Raw genomic sequence first — 19431 nt, forward strand, 5'->3', positions numbered from 1 at the left:
CAAAATTGCTTGTGTATTAACATGCATGTGTATTAACATGTATGGGAGGATTTATCATAAGTCTTGTCTTAAGAGGTTTGGTCACACTCTAAAATTAACATATATACCATTTAAGATAATCTTTATTATTTCAATCCAAAAACAAAAATGCATTTTTAAAAGAGGTATAGCATCGACCATTAAAAACGTGGATAAGATATATGAGGAAGGGGTGACCTTCATCTTCCCCATGGATCTTTTTAGGTAATAAACTACAGACACCGTGGCCACGCCCAATGCCCCGCCCCACCCCGCCAGCCTCTCTGTGTGTATTTCTGTATTGTTTTATTATTTGTTGTCACGTCTGCCCTCTTACCTCAATGTTCCTCCCGTCCTTCACTTCCTCTTTCAGCTCTCTCATTTCACCCTCCTCCCTTGCCAAGTTCTTTTTTACACCCCTTTCAGCTTTAATTCCAGCAGAGAAGCTCAAATTCCAACATAACAAATCTTTGATCTTTGATTTGCATATTAAAATCTGTGTAAAGATCTCGAGGCTTCGTTGACGAGTTTTAACCGACTGATGATTTCAGCAACCCTCAAAAACCACACAAGCGGAAAACACTGCTGAGAATCTTTGCAAACTAAACGAAAGGCTTGCTCGCTTCATCCCAAACAAGCAATAATCCCCATGTCCCGCCTCGCTCTGATATTTTCCACCAGGGTCACCAGAGATCGGCCGGATTGGAGGATTAGTGTTGATCCATGCAAATTAAAAGATCGTGGAGGCAACCTCACAATGCTGTGTTCGTAGGATGCCCTTTGCACAAATCTGCACGCGTGTGAGAGCCGAAACCATCCCAACAAGTCCACCTGTCGCATGTCTTTATGATTTATTCACTGTGCATCAGAGTCCAGCCTGCTGTGGAGGAGCAGTGGACGTAAGGTGCAGCCTGGATGTTCCGCTGTGATCAAACACATTCATGTTGCTTTTGTGTCGGTTGGTAAGTAACGCAACACAAGCCCAGCCGAACGTCTCGGACCTGCTTCCCTTCTGATAAATACAACAGTGCAATCAACCGAAGGAAGTTTATTGCCTGCTCTAATTAAATCAGCATTAATTAGTAGCAATAATGATGGTAATAGTGTCATTTAATGTGAAAGCATTTAAAGGGAGTGTGTAGGGGATGTTTGGGGGTCCGCTCGTCCTTTATATCCAGCCCCACAGCTTTACAGCGTCTGACTCGCTCTCAGCACACAATTAGAATTTGGAATAAATAGGAAGTTTATCGCTTTGTGTGTGTTTTCAATTTGTTTATTGCAGCTGATAAGTAGTATACAACACAGTGGACTCATTACATAATACATATTTGTGTGTACTGTGGGTGTAATTTAAGGATACACTCTCCATACCCTCCTACTTCCTGGAGCATCCTGAAATTTCATTAGCATGCTCTCATTAGATACTCATTTAGACCAAATCAGATTGCTCTGTAATGTAATCATTCGGTATAAATTATAAGAGAAATCCATTATTGCTGCAAATAGCCAGCTAATTAGAAGTGGAACACACCACCTGCTGCACGTCTGGGTTCTTGTGGGTTTTCACCGCCTTGCCGAGGCCTGAAAGGGTGCATGGATAAGTGATTGTGTGGATTTGTGTGGAGGACACGGCCACCTCGACCCAATCACTCAGCACACAGCAGCCAGGCCGTGTTGCATGCTGAGGGTTGCTTTATCTTGGCTTTGATCCTCTGTGTGTCGGTGTTCTTATTCCGGTGTCAGTCAATGCGTGTTGTGTGATATCTGACATGTTCGTCTGACCCCCAGTAGAGAGGGGAGGAGTAGAAATGTGAGAAATTGATTTAGTTTGAATCTAGGAGAATGAATAAAGGATGAGAGGAGAAAAGTTAAGAGTTAGTTGGGGAGAGAAATGTATTGAATATAAAAATACACAAATCCAAATTCTTTGTCAAATTAGCCCGCGCACTCCCAGCATGCTGCCTGGTTGTTATCTGTTGGAGACTGTTGGAATGAAACCACGTTTTTCTCTGAGAGCTGAGGAATATCAGGCCGGAGAGGATTACTCATCAGTTTAATACAAATCATGGCGCTAGAACTTCTGCAAACCAGAGAGTGGGGATTTATCAAGAAATAAATATTTGAATTACTTCAGTAGAATTTGTTAAAAGGTCAACAAGAGGCCATTTAGCATTGAAGGTGCCCCGCCCCACCTGTGAAAGGTTCCAGCCCCCTCAAAGCGGTGGCACAACAATCCATATAAGAGAACAAAACGTTGTTCTCTTTAAGCTTTAAAATAAGCTGACAAAAACAATTCTATATTTTTCAAATGACTGAATATCCCAAAGCGCAACAACAAGAATGTTGATGGAGTCTATCTGCTGCTACTCCAAATTACAAGCTGTTTATAAGAGGTTTAAAAAGATGCCAGGACACTCAAATATGTTGCAGTCTGGGTTGAGCCAAATTGGAGCTTACATCCCATCGGGACATTTTTCTAGGAAAAGAATGCTTGGCTAGAAAAAGCCTGAGTTTTGTTTTCACTTACATTTACCTAAATCTTGAACGAATACTACTATGACTACTTTAATATTATGTCTGACTAAAATTCAACATGCTTAGTAATAAAAGTAGGCTGATATTTGCAACCAAATGCAAGTCTATGCATGGAGAAGGCTTCCTCTCATAGCAACAACGCCACACTGGATGTCATTTAAGTGTGAATTTTGTCCTTATTCTGTGTCATATGAGATTTAACAGCCACGGTCAGCATAAACCCCCCCCCCCCCCCCAAATATCTAAAGAGCCAAAATGACACATCTCCTTAGAATTTAAAAACTCTTCCAACATGCTTCATTTATCTAACACTGAGACAACATTGCAATCTGCTAGCGATGAACATTAATTTTCTCTATCTTGGAAAAGTTGATTGCTGCAAAAGTTTTTCCACATGAGAAAAATAAAATGAAAACAGTACTTCTTAGTTGTGCAGAGGAACGAGCGCATCGACATGCAGCCTCTCCTCACCTCATTCAAACACGAGTCCTCTGTTTGGGGACATTTGTGCTTTTGCACCCACAAGCATGCAGAGAATAAACAGCGTCTCCACGGCCTGATTGACATGCGGCCTTTATGAACTTGTTCTATTGGTCTGCTGTCCTCAGCTGAAACAACAGCTCTCGCTGCGTTTGCGTGTGAGAATGAGTGTGTGTACGTGCATTTATCAGCCCATCCAGGACTTTAAATTCAATCGCTCCACACATTTTTCTTTTGCTAGAAAATGCCCATTTTATCCATAAATTAATGAAAGTAATAGAAATCTAAACATTTATAGATATAGATTTATAGATCCTGCGATATAGAGGGAAATCTGCGATATATGAATTCATATGTTCGGCAAGAAAATCCGCGACACGTGCAGTGAATCCGCGGAAAGTGAGCGCCGATATGGCGAGGCACGACTGTAGTGACAACACTGGGAGGGAGCGCAAGGTAACACTTGACCCCCTGTAACGCTGCTCAGGCCTTCAAGGCCTTTGACCTGCGAGCTGCCATCAGGCTGCGGTGATGAATGGCCGCCGTCCTCATGGAGGACGTCTTTTGCATTTCATTAAAACATTTACATGTCTGCTTTCATCCTTGTGTCAGTTTTGTGATTGGTGGTGAAGAATGGTGCTACACAGTGATTTATCAGGCTGGTTTTGACATAGTATGATGGATTACTGTGTTTACTCAAACTGCATGTTTTCATATTATAGATAAAAGACACTCGAGGGATTTAAAGTGAGGGGATTTTTATTTATTTATTTTTACTTTAAGCGTGTGCCTCTGTGGTTATTTGCATATTTTTTCTGGGTAGTTTCTGTCTCCTACAAATAAAACATATATGTTGTTCGTTTTAATGATTATCTTATTTTAACTGGTAATAAAAACAAAGCGGCATAAAAACAACAATAGTAAAATTGTAGGTGTCATAAATGTCCAAGGTGAAGCAGCTTTACTGTATCCCCGGCCGCGTCGGCTGACTGCGGCGTCCTCGATGATCTAACGTTCTCTCAAATCATTGTGTGCGTTCTTAGTGGAGCGGATCATCTTAACAACGTAGCGGCCTTTGGGATTAGTTTGAGGAAAGCATTGTGGTTATTTCTGTAACAAATGAAAAGGCAGAAAACATTTCAGAGATAAATGAGCCCCCCCCCCCCCGAGCTCTTTGCTGCTTCCACATTGCAACTCCAGTGATGACCGGCCCTCCTCTTTGTCCGAAGCTGCTGTCTCTCCTTGCATGTTTGGCGGCGCTCCTGGAGGTCACTGACTCGGATCGTTTAGGAAAAACCCAATCATGAAAACTCACAGACCTGCTGCCGTCTGGATGAGGATCATCCGTCACGTGGAGTATTTGGATTAAGCAGCCCGGGACGGGTTGTTTTTTATACCCCATGATTTATCCTCTGAGAACTAATATTTGCTGTCGTCGTAATAAAAAAGAACCGAGCAGGACGGCCTATACTGACATTCAATGGCACGTAGAGCATACATGGGAATGTCCACACACACACACTTTGCCTCCTACCCTGCAGTGAGGTTTATTGGGGGGGGGGTCTGAGGGTTCGATCCCACAGGAAACTCCTAATGTCAACACAAATCACAAAAGTACATGGATTACTTTATTGTGTATGTGTGCAGGGCACGATGTGAAATGCAGCTGTTTGACCCCCCCCCCCCCCCCCCCCTCCAGCGGAGCGACTTCAGCCTGTGAACCAGAATGTTCCTGCTGTTCTTCAGTGATTTCAGTCTCAGCCTCTTACATGCTTTTATTTTGATGTCCTGGTTTACTTTTTCTTTATAAATGAGTTAGTTGTTAATTAGCAGTAGATAAATGTGATGTCATTGCTGTGTATGCGTGTGTATGCATGTGTATGTGTGTGTGTGTGTTTGTAACTCCAGTCCAGCTGTCTGTCAGATTGAATAACTCGACATCGGCTTGTGTTGGGCGTGTCCTCGCAGCAGTTTTGTCTTTTCATTTCATTTCATTTTGCTTTGTTTTCTCCTAAACATCACACAAACTGCTTTTTTGCTTGTCTTTCCTCTCTCTCTTCACCTTCGCTCTACAAATCAGTTATTCCTGCCAATTAAAAGCTCCAAAGCAGCAGTAGGCCTTTCCCCCGACGGGCTGAAAACACTTTGGGTTTGAGACGCTCTGAAATGATTTCCGAGTCCTTCTCCTGCTGACACATTTGGCAGGATGAAAGTTTGAATGAAGTCCAAATGCCTCCCGTAAAATTGCTGGTTTGTAGAGAATTTCAAGCAGATTTAACCAAAGTCTCCTTGAATGTTGGCAGAAGAAGATCCTTGCTTAGAGTGATGGAACTACTTTCTGGCCTTCGCTTAATCATGTCTCTCTATAATTGCTTTAATTCACCTTTTGCGCAAATAAATGTTCAGAATTTCACCTGCAAGCGTGTGTGTCCTTTGTGCAGATGGCAAAGGACACACACACACACTGTCTTACAGCTGGATGGATGTAGGTGCTACATATGGAGAACAGGGCAGCATCAGAGATTGTGATTACGTTGTGTGAATGTGTGTCTTCAGGCTGCTTGTTCTGCACATAAAGGACGCGTTTGCAGTGTCATAACTTGGAGATTCTGTTTCTGTGTTTCCGCGGATGCAAACACAAGTAAATCCTCGGCAGTGATTATTTTGTTAGCTCTCACTGCATGCTAGAAGGATCTGATTTATTTATTACAAGGTTTAATTTGTCATAACTCACAATACAGACAGTCAGCAGATTGAATGCTGCAGAGCCAAATGAGAAACTCGCCTCTGAAGGAAATCTTAAACGATTAAATTTATACTTGAACTTATTATTGAGGTAGATTCCAATGTCGATGCCGGCCTCAAAAACATTGTTCAAACAGGATATAAGGATTTTTATAGTTTATATACCCCATTCATGGCAGCACAAATGCAGATTAAGGAGGGAATGTCTGTTGAACATCATGACAGAGGACATTAAAGCCACGCAAAATTCATTAACTACAGACCCTACAATGCGCACTTTGAGACATAGAAAGGTGAACGGTGTCTTCCTGCAGAAGTTATAAAGGCTGCAGATCGTTCCTCTTCCTCGTTCAAGCTAACATCAAATAGCTGCCCCCCTCCCACAGATCCCATCATCTCCTTCCACTCCTGATTATGCATTAGATTCTTCATTCAGGTCCCTGAATAGTCCCCACATCCTGCGCCCATCCTGCCACTATTATACCTTATGAAACACCCAAATCCATGGCTATTTAAGCATGCAGACAGACTCACAGTGGATGCGTCTGTAATCAGAGAAGTGTAAACATGTTTCTGATTAGGCTGCGGCGGTATTACAGGCCTGTTCCGAGTCTGTTCTGACTGTGTCAAAGGCGGCGTAACTTTCTAATCACACATCGGGCTGCACAGGACACGCTTTTAAGCTGGCAGAAAATAAAGCAAGTGATGATGACTAATGACACATATGCACACGCACACACATGCTCCGACATAAACACACGCAGACCAGCTGTCTGGAGAACAGAGACGAGTGCTGATCGGAGCCCAGTGCTTCTCATAAGACAAGTAAAGCCGGATCCAAATGTTCCCTTGATCGTTCATTTGGCCCAAATGATCAACCGGAGTCACGCAACGAGGAGCTTTATTTTAGTGGTGTGTATTTTAAATGTTTTCCATTGAAAAAGTAAAATAAGACGTTCACCTTTCTTTCTTTATATAAATATTAACCAGAAAAGCACTCAGAGAGCGCAGACCTCTGCCAAGCAGCTCATTAAAGGGAGGTTTCAATGTTAAAATGTATGTTCCTGGTGACATTCCCAACGTTTCCTGAAAAGTCCATCAAGATCTGTCTGAAATTTCTTGAGTTATCCTGCTATAATAGCCAAACAAACCAACCTCGGCGGACGTAAAACTGTAACATTGATCTCCTTTTAATGAATGTCACTATTATAATATATATAAACCACTGAAGGGGTTGGTGCAGCGGTCAGGGCTCACCGTTACCTCACAGCAAGAAGGTTCTAGGTTTGAATCCTGACCTTTTCCAGTCCATAAACGAGCATGCCTAATGCATGGAACTGGTGAAACGGACTCTGAGGTCATGATTGAAGTGCAAAGAGCTTAAACCATCCGGAACTATTTTCTCATGGTGCGAGGAATCCAAGTCGTCTTCACTCGCGGGCGGCGACGCCGTTCCACAACACGTTCAAAGCTTTGACTGAGAAAGGAAGGCTTCAGTCGACCTTCCCTCTGCCGCCGCAGGCCCCGCCAGCTACATCAAAGTAGCCTCCCGCCAAAGAATCAAATATCCATGAGGAAGAAAAGCCCTTTGAAAATGTCCTCCCTCTGACCAGAGAGGAATTAAATCTGCCGCAAGGAAATCACTCTGGGCTTGAGAGATTTCAATCAGAACCAAAGTGATGCCTGCCCGGGTGGATCTTGTGTAAGACATTTTGAGGTGGCTCTAAATGCAGATTCTCTTTAATCAGATTCATGAAATGATACGGCAGACGATGGAGGCAGGTGGTCTCTAGTAAAAGTCTCAAACTCCCAATAGCAACTCCTCCTCTCCATCCACCATATTGTCATATTCTCTGGGGGATCTTCCAGTGGTCTCCTCCCTGACACGCCAGTAAACCTCAGGCAACTCAAAATGGCCTGCCCCTCTCTCAGGAGGTGCTGCATGACCCCAGTCTGACCCCGCCGCCTCCTCTCGCCTCCTTCGCAGCTGACAGTGAGGAGGAGGCCCACTAATTCGCTGCAGCTGGAGGCAGCGCCTGCACGCCTGCGCTGTCAGGCTCCGCGCCGTTCACGCACAACGTGCGCGGGCTGACAAGCCGACGTGCCTTCTTTGTACTTCGCGCACGTCCCGTGAACAAACAGAAGGATCTGACGCCGCTAATTGGACAGCGGGTTTGACTGTTCATCCCTTCCTTTATCTGAGGAATCCATGGGTAGGAAGATAAACGGGGGGGGGGGTCGCAAATGACACACACAGGACCTTGTGGAAATGAGGAAGAGGAGCTGACAGGATGAGGATAGCAGTTAAATACGTTTTGTACAGGCGGTCATGACAGTATAAAAACATCTAGTTTCCGCACGCCTTCATAGCTTCCTCGTTAGTATAGTGGACAGTATCTCCGCCTGTCACGCGGAAGACCGGGGTTCGATTCCCCGACGGGGAGAAGTTCTTTTTGGCTGCTTTACTCCATTCCCCACGTCATGCTTCATTCGCTCCATTAGAGTCACGCAACTCAATCGGAGTTCCTTTAATCACACATGCTCATTTTTATTCTGTCAGTCATCCACGCCTGTGCCCATAACAGTCAACGGCGATAAATAAATAAACCTATGAAATCAATCAACTGCTCAAGAAAATACATCAATCACAACTCTTCAAATTGACAACCATCTAGATTTCCGACATCTGGATGAAAAAATTCTATTTTGTTTCTCATCCGCAGAATCCCGCGATATAGATCCTGCTGAGAGAGAGAGAGCGGGAGAGAGAGAGAGAGGACGCCATGTCCGACTTAATGTCCTCGATTAAAATAGATCCCCTTCCACACGGAGAGACAAGACAGAAAAGAGAGGAGATACAAATAAAGACGAGTCATTTTTATTTAATTTTAATTCCAGAGTTGACTTGAAAAACACTTAATTTTACATTTTAAAATGCATGAAATGATCATGAACTAAAATGTCACAGATATATAAACGGTATTGAATCCATACTGTGCGCTCTGTGCATGTAAACGCACCACAGAAGGAACGTTAGGACCACAGCGGCTCACAGAATTAGTTATTACAATCCTGCAGGTCTAATTATCATTCAAGATCCCTCCAGGCATTTTTTGTTTCAAGGCTGTTGGATCAATAAGGAGGAGCTCAGTGCAGAATCCTGAAATTACATTGTTTTTAAATATAAACTTTAAATATAAGATAGATCACCTAACAACGACATTAAATGCGGTTTTTTGTGTGTGTATGTACAGTTTTATCCAAACTGAGGATTTAAAGGCGGCCGCTGTCAGACTCCGCCTGGATCCTGAAGTCCTCCGAGACAAATGAGGAAGCAGCTTCCACGCCAGCACCCTGCCCGTGTGCGTGTGCGTGTGCGTGTGCGTGCGCACGGCAGGTGAGACAGGCCGCTATCTGGATGTGTGCGCGTCTCTTTGTCTCCGCGGGGCTTCGGCCTTCGTCTCGAAGCCGTCCCAGTAAGAGGAGTCTTCCTCCGTCAGAGGCGAGGCCGAGGCGACGAGCTCACTGAATGACAGCAGCTCGAATGCAGTGGGAGGAAGAGGAGGCGACTGAGAGGAGAGAAGAAGAAACGAAAGTCATGTGAAGGTGACATATTCCCTTTGACCCCCCCCCTTTCCAAAATAGTACAACAAATGCATCAGTAGGGGAATGTCAACTCTTCTGAGGCACAACAAGCTGCTTCATTAATGCAAGAACCAATCACACGGCTCGATAGAAAGCTCTGGAATGTCCGGTCTTTACCGTAGATGCCGGTTCGTCGCTCGGTCCGAGCGCCACGGCGACGTGATGGTCGGCGTCCAGCAGGCTTTCCTGCAGAAACACACACACACACACCATACAGCCGGTTTCATTGGCCTAAAAACATGCAATAACCTCTACTCCAAATACCAATTGTGGTTGTAATGGGCAAAAAACACACTCGGATATTAAAGGCCAAGGCTGAGTGTTTATGTGGGAGGGACAGGTGGTGGTGGGGGTCGGGGGGGGGGGGGGGTGTCCATTCTAGAATAGTGGCTCATAATGGAGCTGAAATGAAAATGCATCTCTTCTCTCCGAGCGGCTCTCTGAGTAAATAACACAAATCGATTGCGTTTGAGTTCATCCGACCGCTGCGTGACCACAATGATGAGGAATGACGATGTGCGCCGCTGCTCTCGTGAGGAGGTACCAGCAAGCACCCCCCCCCCCCCCGCACATAACGTGAACTTGTGTTTAAAGAACTTGATCCTTTACTTCATAGGTAAATCTGATTTTGTCCTTTAAAAATGTCCTTTTTATTTTGTGTTATGCGAGGCACACGGCGTCAGTAGCTGCACATCTGGCCATTCCGCTGAGGACAGTCTCAAGGTTGGACTCAACGTCCCTCGCTTTTATTCTGCAGCAAATCATTTCAAAATGTCATAACCAGATCTGCATATTTGGAATTACGAGCACATCCACCTTTGATCTCCTACATTTTGGACAATCCATTAGTCATTCTTAAAGCTCTCTGATTGGTTTAGGACGCTTCTGAAATGAATTTTGTGATGAATATTTGCAGCAACAAACGATTGATTTCATGGTTGGTGAAGGTGCTGATTATTTTCTTGATCGGTTCTTGTCTGTAGAACGTAAGACAAACCTGATTAAGTCAATTACAGTGACTTAAAATGTACCAAACCCCCCCCCCCCAAAACCTTCCAGACGAGCTGTGTCTGTTCAGATTTGGTGAGCGTGATTCTAAAAATAGCATCAGATCCAATATTTTTTATTTATTTATTCTAGTCTATTTTCCAGATGTTGCGTTCAACATTTTTCTTCTGCAACAACATGAAGACGTTACTCGTCTCTCCAGCCTTCTTTGTCTCACTCTCTCACGATCCCTCTCGCATCCGCTCCTCATTTGTATCCGAAACGACCGCCGCGTCCTGAATCCCGGCTCGCTTTACCTCGCCCTGCAGTCCATAATTAAACGGGGACACATTCATTACCTTCTACGTGCGATCAATTTGAGCGAGCTGTTATTATCTGGCGTTAAAAAAAAACCCACAGACACTAAAAGAGCAATAAGCCTCCCTCACCCAGAGGGGAGAGGAGACATCACCTTTTCACAGACACTTGTTAAGCCCTCCGCCACTGGTCACAATGGAGCGAGTGAGAGGAGGGGGGGGATACAGGGGTGGAAAAATAAAAAAAGAAGCGATACTTAAGTAAACAAAGGATAGACAGAGACATGAAGAAATAAAGGTGAGGAGTCACTAAGAGGAGAGAAACTAGATGAAATGGGAAGTGGAATTATTAGAGTGGGGGGGGGGGGGGGGTGATGGCAATGGAATTCCTCTGCCAGTGTAAGAAGGGCTGAAGGACCACTTGAGACCCCCCCTGTTGCACTTTCCAGTGTGTATTTTCCTCTGTGAGACCACCTGTGATTCACTTTGCTGATGCTTTCCAGGAGTCAGCCGCCGGGGAGCAGGATGTGGCGGCCCCCCACGGCGCCGCCAAGCACTTTGAACCACTGCTTCTGAAGTAATTGATTTCCACGGCGCTATATAAAAATGGCTTGACACTCATTGCTTTTTTTTTTTTTTTTTTTTTTAATGTGCAAGCCATCTCATAAAGACGTAGCCAAGTAATATTTTACAGGACTCATCGTGTTACCTAAAGGAAAAGATGCAGCTGTGAGATGTATCTCTTCTTATTACATAAAAATTAGGTGTAATTGACTCCCGCCTCTTAAAGAAAACAGAAAAAAAAAAATGTTTCCTCCGAAATGTCAAAGCAGTCGTTTGATTTATTCTCAAAAACGAGGCTTATCTCGGGCAGGGGAGAGACTGAAAAGGTCCCAAATGAAGCATGAACAATTTTCATAAAACAAACGGAATCCAAAATAAGCTATAAAATTTTCATCACGTCAGAAAAATCAGTTGATCTGAAAGTAAAAGAAACTGGAGACCGGTTTCAAGCAGACCGTTGTGGAGAACGGGAGACGTAGAAAACCGCACACGGCGCTCAGAGATCTCTTTGGGGTGTTGCGTCGTATTTTTTTTTATATCTTGAATTTAAATCTCGCTTTTGTTCTGACTGTCTTACTATGGCTGGGCACAAATCTCCCTCCAGTCTTATATCACAGCGATGCTATAAATATGAAAGGAGGAAGTAAATAAGCATCGCCAAATTCTGACTTCTCCCGAGTCTTCACATCGCTTCTCAGACAGACTCACTTCAAATATCCAGTCCTCCTCCTCCTCCTCATCGAGATGCATCTTGGTCTGGCGCAGGACGCGCCCCCGTGTGACAGGTTCGGGAGACAGGTGGAACTCCACCCGCTGCAGACTGAAGCCGAGACCGGTGCCGATGGCTTTGATGAAGCTCTCCTTCAGGGCCTGGGTGGGAGACGGAGGCGTCGGCGTGACACACAGCAAAGGATTAGAGGGGATTCAGCATGTGTGGTGAAGCTGAGGAGGACAGTCTACGTGTGTGTGTGTGTGTGTGTGTGTGTGTGCGTGCCTTCGGGCTCAGCAGCACAACTTAAGACCACGACAGATGGAAATGTATGTGCCCATGTATAACAGTGTGTGTACAAATCCACGCAGAAGCACAAGCATTGAGCCAGAACAGACCCCGCTCAGCAGCCAATGAGCCACTATAACAGGATTGCATGGCTAATCGCTATGGCAACTGTCGAACTCTGCCATTAGTCAACTGTGCGCCGATGATATCAGAGCTTGAGCTCTCCGTGCCACCCTCTCAATCTCACCACAGTTTTTACTGAAAGAAAGAATGAACGAAAGAATGAAAGAAAGAATGAAAGAATGAAATAAATTCTATAGTTTTCGCATATTTGTTCAAACTGTGCTTGAAATACTTTGTTATTGCTTCTTCTCAGACAGACAGACACACACACACACACACGCACACGCGATGCAATGTGGCGAAAGGTTAGTACAGTTGCCATGCTTACCCAGTGTCGGTAGAACGCGGCGAGCTGCTGGTGCTCCGAGCCAGCCGATTGGATGACGCTCCACTCGTACGCCGTGAACTGACGAGTCATGATAGAGAAAAACTCAGGCACCGAGCCGCTACCTTTAGGAGAGGAGGAGGAGGAGGGAGAGATGGAAGAAGAGGAGGTTTAAAGGCCACATAAAAAGGGACAGGGGAAAAAAGAGAGGAGTCACAAAGAGAAGGAACACGTGAGATGAAAAGGAAACAACATGGACAGAGGGAAATGGGTGTCCGATGTAAGAAAGGCGAGGTCAGGGACTCGTAAGGTTATAATAATATATTCAGCTTTTTATGCAACATCTCTTATTATATTAGAACAGAGAGGCAGTGAGAGGGAGAAAGATCCACACATCTGCAAACACAAGCGGCCCTGGATTGGGACATAGAAAAGGCAACAGCGCGCCCTGCTGGTCGCGTGTGAGAATACACAAACAAAGCCGCTCTGTTCTGTATCAGGAATAATAATTTAACAAGAGATTAACAGATCTATTAGACTAGTTCTTTAGTCTTTTGCGATGATCCACAATTCAAAACCAAATCGAACTAAAAAGTGATGACCAGCCCGTTATTGAAACAAATCACTGGTAAATGTGAATTCACTCTATTTATCGCTGCACTCAAACAGACAATTAAACTCACGTTATCGCTTAATTACCAGTAAAATATTTACAAATCTCCACAAGTGTTCAAATTGTTGAACATTTGCCCCTATTTTAATAAATAAACGTGCCTGGCATGACGGTCTTCATGACGTCCACCCCGACCTGCAGCCCCGGCTCTGCAGCGAGAACAGCGAAGTCCCCCTGGTGGGACAGGTTGAAGCTCCAGGACGGGGACTCTGGGGACGGACCTGGAATGACCTGAATGCAGACAAACAGTAGTTTAGTAAAAAACAACAACAATAAAAACATGACATTGACATTTACGCCTCTCTTTGTACCTCCGGTGGCGCTGCGAGGTAAGGCTTCCCCCGGGGAGATCGCTCGAGTCGGATCTCTGACCAGGGAACCCCCATCCGCTCCGAAACAAATCTCCTCAGCAGCAACCGGCCAGCCTGGTGGGGGGTAACACAGGAGCCGCCATGCACGTTCAGATGCGCCCATAAAGTCAACGTGCACCGGTGAAACGAACAGAGACACTCACCATGGCGGCTTTGGCATCCTTAGCAAACGCGAAGCGCCCGATTCTGTCTTTCTCCTCCCGCTGAATGCAGCGAGCCGCAAACAACCAGTCCGACCGACTCGGAGTCCACGAACTGCAGCGAAACGCCCAGCGGACAGAGCCCATGTCTCCTCACTTCCGTCCCGGGGACTGAATGTAAACTTCACGCTACTCAGTTAGATAGTGAGCTAATGTTAGCATCGCGTATTAGCATGCAGGAAGCGACTCAGATGTGGAAATACGACACCTATTACTCTCACGTTTCACCAGCGGAGCGGTCGAGCAGCGGTTTAATTAAATTAATGTATTTAACTACTGTACAAACTTCCCCTCTTTGTTTACATGTCGATTTGACAGCAGCGCTCACGCCCGCATGATCCCGGCGAGATTCAATGTCGTCATAAGTGGGCGCGGTGGAGGATTGGCCAATCGGAGCGATGGAATCAGTGCAAAACGAAAGATAGCTTCAAATGCTCTTATGAATATTGGAAATCTAAAAGACCATGTTGGAACCGCAGTAAATATCACAGTTTTCTGACTATATAGGAATAACGAAACATTTTACTGAAACAAGATAAATATGTAAATATGACATATTTTAACCTCCACAATAAAAACATCAAACAAGCCAATTTAATAAGATTCCTATATTTCTTTTTCTGCATCATTACTGATTTAAATTAGCTTAAACGTAACTACTTAATCTTGCGAAGTATCGTTTCGTGTGAATAATATATTAATAGTTTTTGTAAGGATGAAGTCTTTCAATCACAATCATTCTATCATACCAGCGCTTTTAAAGTCACATTTAGAGTGGGATTTTTTTTTTCCGAGTTACAAGTGAATGCGTCATTAAAATTGTACCGTACGGTGTTGTTTTGATTGCGGTACATCTGTGTGCGTGAGGTGAGCTTCTTCACAATATATTACACCAAATGTATTAATTATGGAGACGAAGGTAAGAGATTCACACGGGCTTACGTTATATTTCTGATTCTGATAATAAAAATGTTGCACTCGAGTAGTTACAAACATGCCATTTCCCACTGAACCGGGGAAATCGTTATTTTAATTGTGAATTTCTCAGAGATATCGGAGATCATTCTTGCTCCAGGCATTTTGTTGACTGCACGTGGAGGCAAACAGAAGAAACGCACATGATATATCCCATATCCACCTTCATACACACATGACTGTTCTACCTTGCTTGCAGATTCCCCCCACTGCAGATAAAACCGAAATAATGACCCCCCTGCTGGAAACCATGAAAAACACTTTTAGGTTATTTCCACTTTTGAAGTCTGATATAAAAATGTTTTTTTTTTTTCCATCAGTAAAACGTCATGTATTGTAATGATTCACCCACACCACAGATGTGAAAGACTTGATCTAACTAACCTGTATCCCAGTAATGTGAACACATTTGTCTTGTTCCTACAGGAAGATCTACCCGTAAGCCCACATGGCAGCGGTCCAGTAAGGCAGGTTGGGTCATGACATTTCTGTAGATCCTTGCTGAGACAAAAAGAAGTGGAATCTTTTTCCAAATTGGGAAGCAAAGACAGCTGCAAACTCACAACCACAACGCACACTACGTCCTGTCATTTTCTCCATGTCCTTCAAACAGATCCAGGACCTCTTGTAACACCCGGCATGATTCTTAACAGGATTGCTGGAATCGCCGCACATTTGAAGGAAAGCCACACTACTGGAGATCCACACTCATCTCCATCCGAGGACCAGCTTTACCTGTGATCTATCAGTTGTTGTGTTTTTCATTCCCCCCTCTTCTTCTTAATTGCCCTATCATATTTTTCCCAGACACCTCAGTTCTTCGCTTTCCTTTATTTTGTTTTCTCCCACTTCTCTCCTGTCATTTCGACTTCTTTCTTGGCATTTCTGGGGTTTGCATCCCCCCCCCCCCCCCCCCCAAGATGGATTTCCTACAGGTGAAGCACCTGAAGAGAAAAAGGAAGAGCAACTACAGTGTGAGAGAAACACAAACGCTTATCAAGGAGATCGACAAGAGGAGGAACGTGTTGTTCTCAAGACAGCAGGTTTACGTTCCCTCTTCTTCTTTTCCTCATTTAATGTAACAGATTGAAGGGTTTATTCTGAGGTAATAATACACAGTAATAAAAAAAAGATGCCCTATGGCAGTACCACCATGATTGACTGCCGTCACATGATATATAAACGGTGCCGTAATGCAGGCTACGCTCTCTGTCTGCAGTGCGGATATTTTAAAACCGATGCACGTACGACACAGACTTCTCATTCCCATATCCCTTATTTTTTCCATTGTCTATGTCTTCTCTAGTGACAGACAAGTTGGACAAGTCATCAGCAACCAATCAGCACTCATCTCTATAATTAATTAGAATCTGCTATACCTGGATCTTTCATTACTCATCCCCATTACTTTGTTGTAACCAAGGCACTTGAGAAAGTTATGTCAACCCAGTTAATTGATTTTATGCACTACAGCCTTTTTAAATTAAATCTCCGGTCAGGTTTTAATGACCGCTGCAGTTCGCAGACAGCCGTTGTAAAGGTCATCTGACAGAGGTGACTTTTCTGCCCTTGTGCTTTATGATTTGAGACATTGTTGATTACACCACCCTCCTGCACCATCTAGATATGTTATTATAGCTATAAAGTATGCAATATAGTCCCTCTGCTTATGGTTTCGGCTATGGGATCCCTCATGCACCGTTTCTAAACCCTCTATTGTTCTTTACATAATGCATCATCTCTTTATCTTGAGCCCCCCCCCCCTGTCACTGTTAGACAGATGATAGGCAGTACTTTGACACTCCTTAATCCAGCAACCCATGCACTTAAGATAATTCTCCTGCCATGCTGGATGTCTTTAAATAAAAATGTAATGACGATAAATCAGAACTTCATAGTCATATTTTATCAGTCTGCAGACAGCAATTTACATGTTTATCCTTATATTAGTACTGTTGTCAAATCTTGTTTGTTTCACCTGAAACCTAAAATAGTGTTTCTTTTCTTTTATCTCACACTGTGTCTGATGCCAGCATCATTAAAAGATCACGAAATTCAGTGCTGCCCCATGACATTTAGCAAGCACCTTGAAATATAACCTCTTTATTCTTGCTCTAGCCAACCTACACCGCCTGCCTGTTTGATGCGGCGCCTCTGGCCATTCAGAGATCCTGACTGGGCACTATTGCTGTGCTTTAAGCATCAATGACATTCCCAACAGACCTAAAGTGGATCTTAAGTTATGACACATCCTAGTGTTTTGGTAAGTGAGTCCTGTTTTTCTCTTTGTGTGTGAACAGAACACAGCCATTAATGAGCTGAAGAGACAGGCATGGGAGGAAGTGGCACAAGGTGTCAATTCACTTGGGGAGGGAGAGCTGCGCACCGCTACTGAGGTGAGTTAACGTCTATGTGCAATTCACACATTCATGCGTTCAATTTCTGCACGCTACTTCCTTTCCGTCCTGATGTGCAGGTGAAGCGTCGTTACCTGGACTGGCGCGCATTGATGAAAAGAAAACAGCTTCAAACTGAACTGTCTCTCTGCTCCTCGTCCTCATCTGTGGCCCTGAAGACTGAGTATGATCAGTCCTCCTCTGAGCGTGAGCCAGCTTCTCTGGGATCTGATTGTGATCAGCTGCTAAACTTCTCAGGCCTCCCAAATGATTGTCAATGTGACTGGCCGGGACTGGGGGTTCTGGGTGAGCCCAGCGGACAGGCCACGATGGCACCGCCCGATGTAAAGATGGAGGATAATGCCAGCGAATTCAGAGTAAGAAACAAACTCATTATCGCTGTCGCTGTGCCACAAAAGTGTGTGCTTCATAGTACACAATAAAAACTTCACTCTTACACTCATTGCCTCTTTAGAAGAGTTATACTGATTAAAGTTGGATAATTAAATGTGTATGCAAATGAGGACAAAATGATTTTCTCAAGCAACTTAATACTATTTTTTGATATAGAGCTCACATCATAACCATTCCTGTTCTGAGAAAATTGGCCTGTTGTGTATTTGCTAATGGTTTAATTAGCTTCACGATGTCCTCATCAGCAGAGGTAGCTGTGTTTGACACATCATGCACACTGCGTAGCAGAAGTGGCTCATCTTTAATTTAGCCCTTCAACTTGGGAATTAAGGATGTGTTAATTAATTAGGATTTAATTAGAATTTTACTTTTTCCTGGAAGTATTAAGACCTGTATTCATTTCAAATCCCAATCTGTTCACACTGTGGAATTTACTCATATATTAAAATAATTCTAATCCATTCTCCTTCCATTTTACACCTCATCGCTTAAGTATTGTTATTGCTTATTGCAAAGTATTGTTGAATAGGTTGATTATACAAAAAAAAGAAACAACTTTTATCTGCCAGACAATCGAAGGAAAAGCCTTTTCAGGAAAATTTCACTTTAGTTCCCACAAGGGCCAATCTAAGTTAAATAATACCACCAAATCCCATAATGTACAAAATACTCACATTTGCATTCAATAACTGTAGTAAAACTACACATTATAAATTATAGAGATCAATTACAGCTGCAGAGGAAGAAAAAGCCACTAGCTTTGGTTAATCTTTAAAACGCTTGCATTTCCCAAAATGCAACTGTATTACACGCGTCCTCATATTTTATCAGTGATATAATCAGCTTTCGTAAAGTCCTCCATGGCCTGTAAACTGAGCGTAAATTTACTGATATTACTCTCTCCTCCCAGCTGGATAGTAATGGAGAAGTCGGAAGTGGAGAAATGGATGAAGATGATATTCCGTCTCTTCTCAGTGATATTGAGTCACACGGCGAGGGGCATGATGAAGATGCTTACTATAGCAACGGCCTGGGAATCCTCCGCCCCAAGTCTCCTAACTTCACCTTAACCAGAGACCTGCCGCTCTCTGGAAGCCGGATGGGGACGTCGGTCCATGCGCCGGGGGGAGTAACCGACAGTGAAAACATGGGAGCTGAGTGTGCAGCCGCCTTTGAGAAGCAGCGCCTCGAGGTGGAAAAGCAGCGTTTGGCTGTTGAAACTGAACGTCTGGCGGTGGAGAAAGAGCTGTTGATGGTGGAGAAGGAGCAGCTTCGTCACATGGAGGTAGAGAGGGAAAGACTGAAACTGGACAGGGAGCGGTTACAGGTGGAAAAGGAGAAGCTGAGGCTTCTGCTCATGAACCAATCAGAACTTGTCGACTCCTCCTCTTGCCCGCCGTCACAGGAAGGCCCATCCTCGTCGTCTCTGTCGTCCGTATCCTCCACTCACGACGGACAGATGGAGAGAGAGAATGAACGTAAAGGTTGGATGTCAGTGCTGGATCTGGAGACAGAAAGGCTGAAACTGGAGAGGGAGAGGCTGCAGCTGGAGAAAGAGAGGCTGCAGTTGTTCACATTCGAGGCAGGCAGACTGCAGATTGAGAGAGAGCGCCTTCAAGTGGAGAAGGAGAGAATGCAGCTGCACAAAGAGCATCAAGGTCACTGA

The 19431-nt window shown here is 44.2% G+C and overlaps 2 protein-coding genes and 1 non-coding gene across 3 annotated transcripts; 2 read left to right on the forward strand and 1 right to left on the reverse strand.

The window, feature by feature from the left end:
- Nucleotides 1-8150: 8150 nt before the first annotated feature.
- trnad-guc (transfer RNA aspartic acid (anticodon GUC)) lies at nt 8151-8222 on the forward strand. The gene has a single exon. It is a non-coding gene; the product is annotated as a tRNA-Asp (tRNA).
- Nucleotides 8223-8678: 456 nt separating this feature from the next.
- LOC137912540 (L-aminoadipate-semialdehyde dehydrogenase-phosphopantetheinyl transferase-like) lies at nt 8679-14178 on the reverse strand. The gene is made up of 7 exons (XM_068756694.1): nt 13924-14178; nt 13721-13834; nt 13507-13640; nt 12740-12857; nt 12000-12161; nt 9541-9609; nt 8679-9347 (listed from the first exon to the last, which is right to left on the reverse strand). Exons 1-7 carry the CDS (start codon nt 14065-14067, stop codon nt 9189-9191), a joined length of 900 nt encoding a protein of 299 aa, XP_068612795.1. The 5' UTR covers nt 14068-14178; the 3' UTR covers nt 8679-9188.
- A 1697-nt stretch (nt 14179-15875) lies between these two features.
- LOC137912515 (myb/SANT-like DNA-binding domain-containing protein 4) lies at nt 15876-19431 on the forward strand. The gene is made up of 4 exons (XM_068756666.1): nt 15876-15998; nt 17256-17351; nt 17432-17728; nt 18676-19431. The coding sequence occupies exons 1-4, from the start codon at nt 15876-15878 to the stop codon at nt 19429-19431; spliced, it is 1272 nt and encodes a 423-aa protein (XP_068612767.1).

Source organism: Brachionichthys hirsutus, unplaced genomic scaffold (assembly GCF_040956055.1).
Source record: "Brachionichthys hirsutus isolate HB-005 unplaced genomic scaffold, CSIRO-AGI_Bhir_v1 contig_976, whole genome shotgun sequence".
Classification (NCBI taxonomy): domain Eukaryota; kingdom Metazoa; phylum Chordata; class Actinopteri; order Lophiiformes; family Brachionichthyidae; genus Brachionichthys; species Brachionichthys hirsutus.

What these genes read in the sequence shown, in the direction of transcription:
- LOC137912515 (XM_068756666.1), top strand. Translation starts at nt 15,876, where the DNA reads ATGGATTTCCTACAGGTGAAGCACCTGAAGAGAAAAAGGAAGAGCAAC. An exon ending in AGCTGCGCACCGCTACTGAG is followed by an intron (nt 17,352 to 17,431) that starts GTGAGTTAACGT and finishes CCTGATGTGCAG; the next exon opens with GTGAAGCGTCGTTACCTGGA. An exon ending in ATAATGCCAGCGAATTCAGA is followed by an intron (nt 17,729 to 18,675) that starts GTAAGAAACAAA and finishes CTCTCCTCCCAG; the next exon opens with CTGGATAGTAATGGAGAAGT.
- LOC137912540 (XM_068756694.1), bottom strand. Translation starts at nt 14,067, where the DNA reads ATGGGCTCTGTCCGCTGGGCGTTTCGCTGCAGTTCGTGGACTCCGAGT. An exon ending in AGGAGGACTGGATATTTGAA is followed by an intron (nt 9,610 to 11,999) that starts GTGAGTCTGTCT and finishes GTGTTTCTGCAG; the next exon opens with GAAAGCCTGCTGGACGCCGA. An exon ending in GCGACGAACCGGCATCTACG is followed by an intron (nt 9,348 to 9,540) that starts GTAAAGACCGGA and finishes CTCTCCTCTCAG; the next exon opens with TCGCCTCCTCTTCCTCCCAC.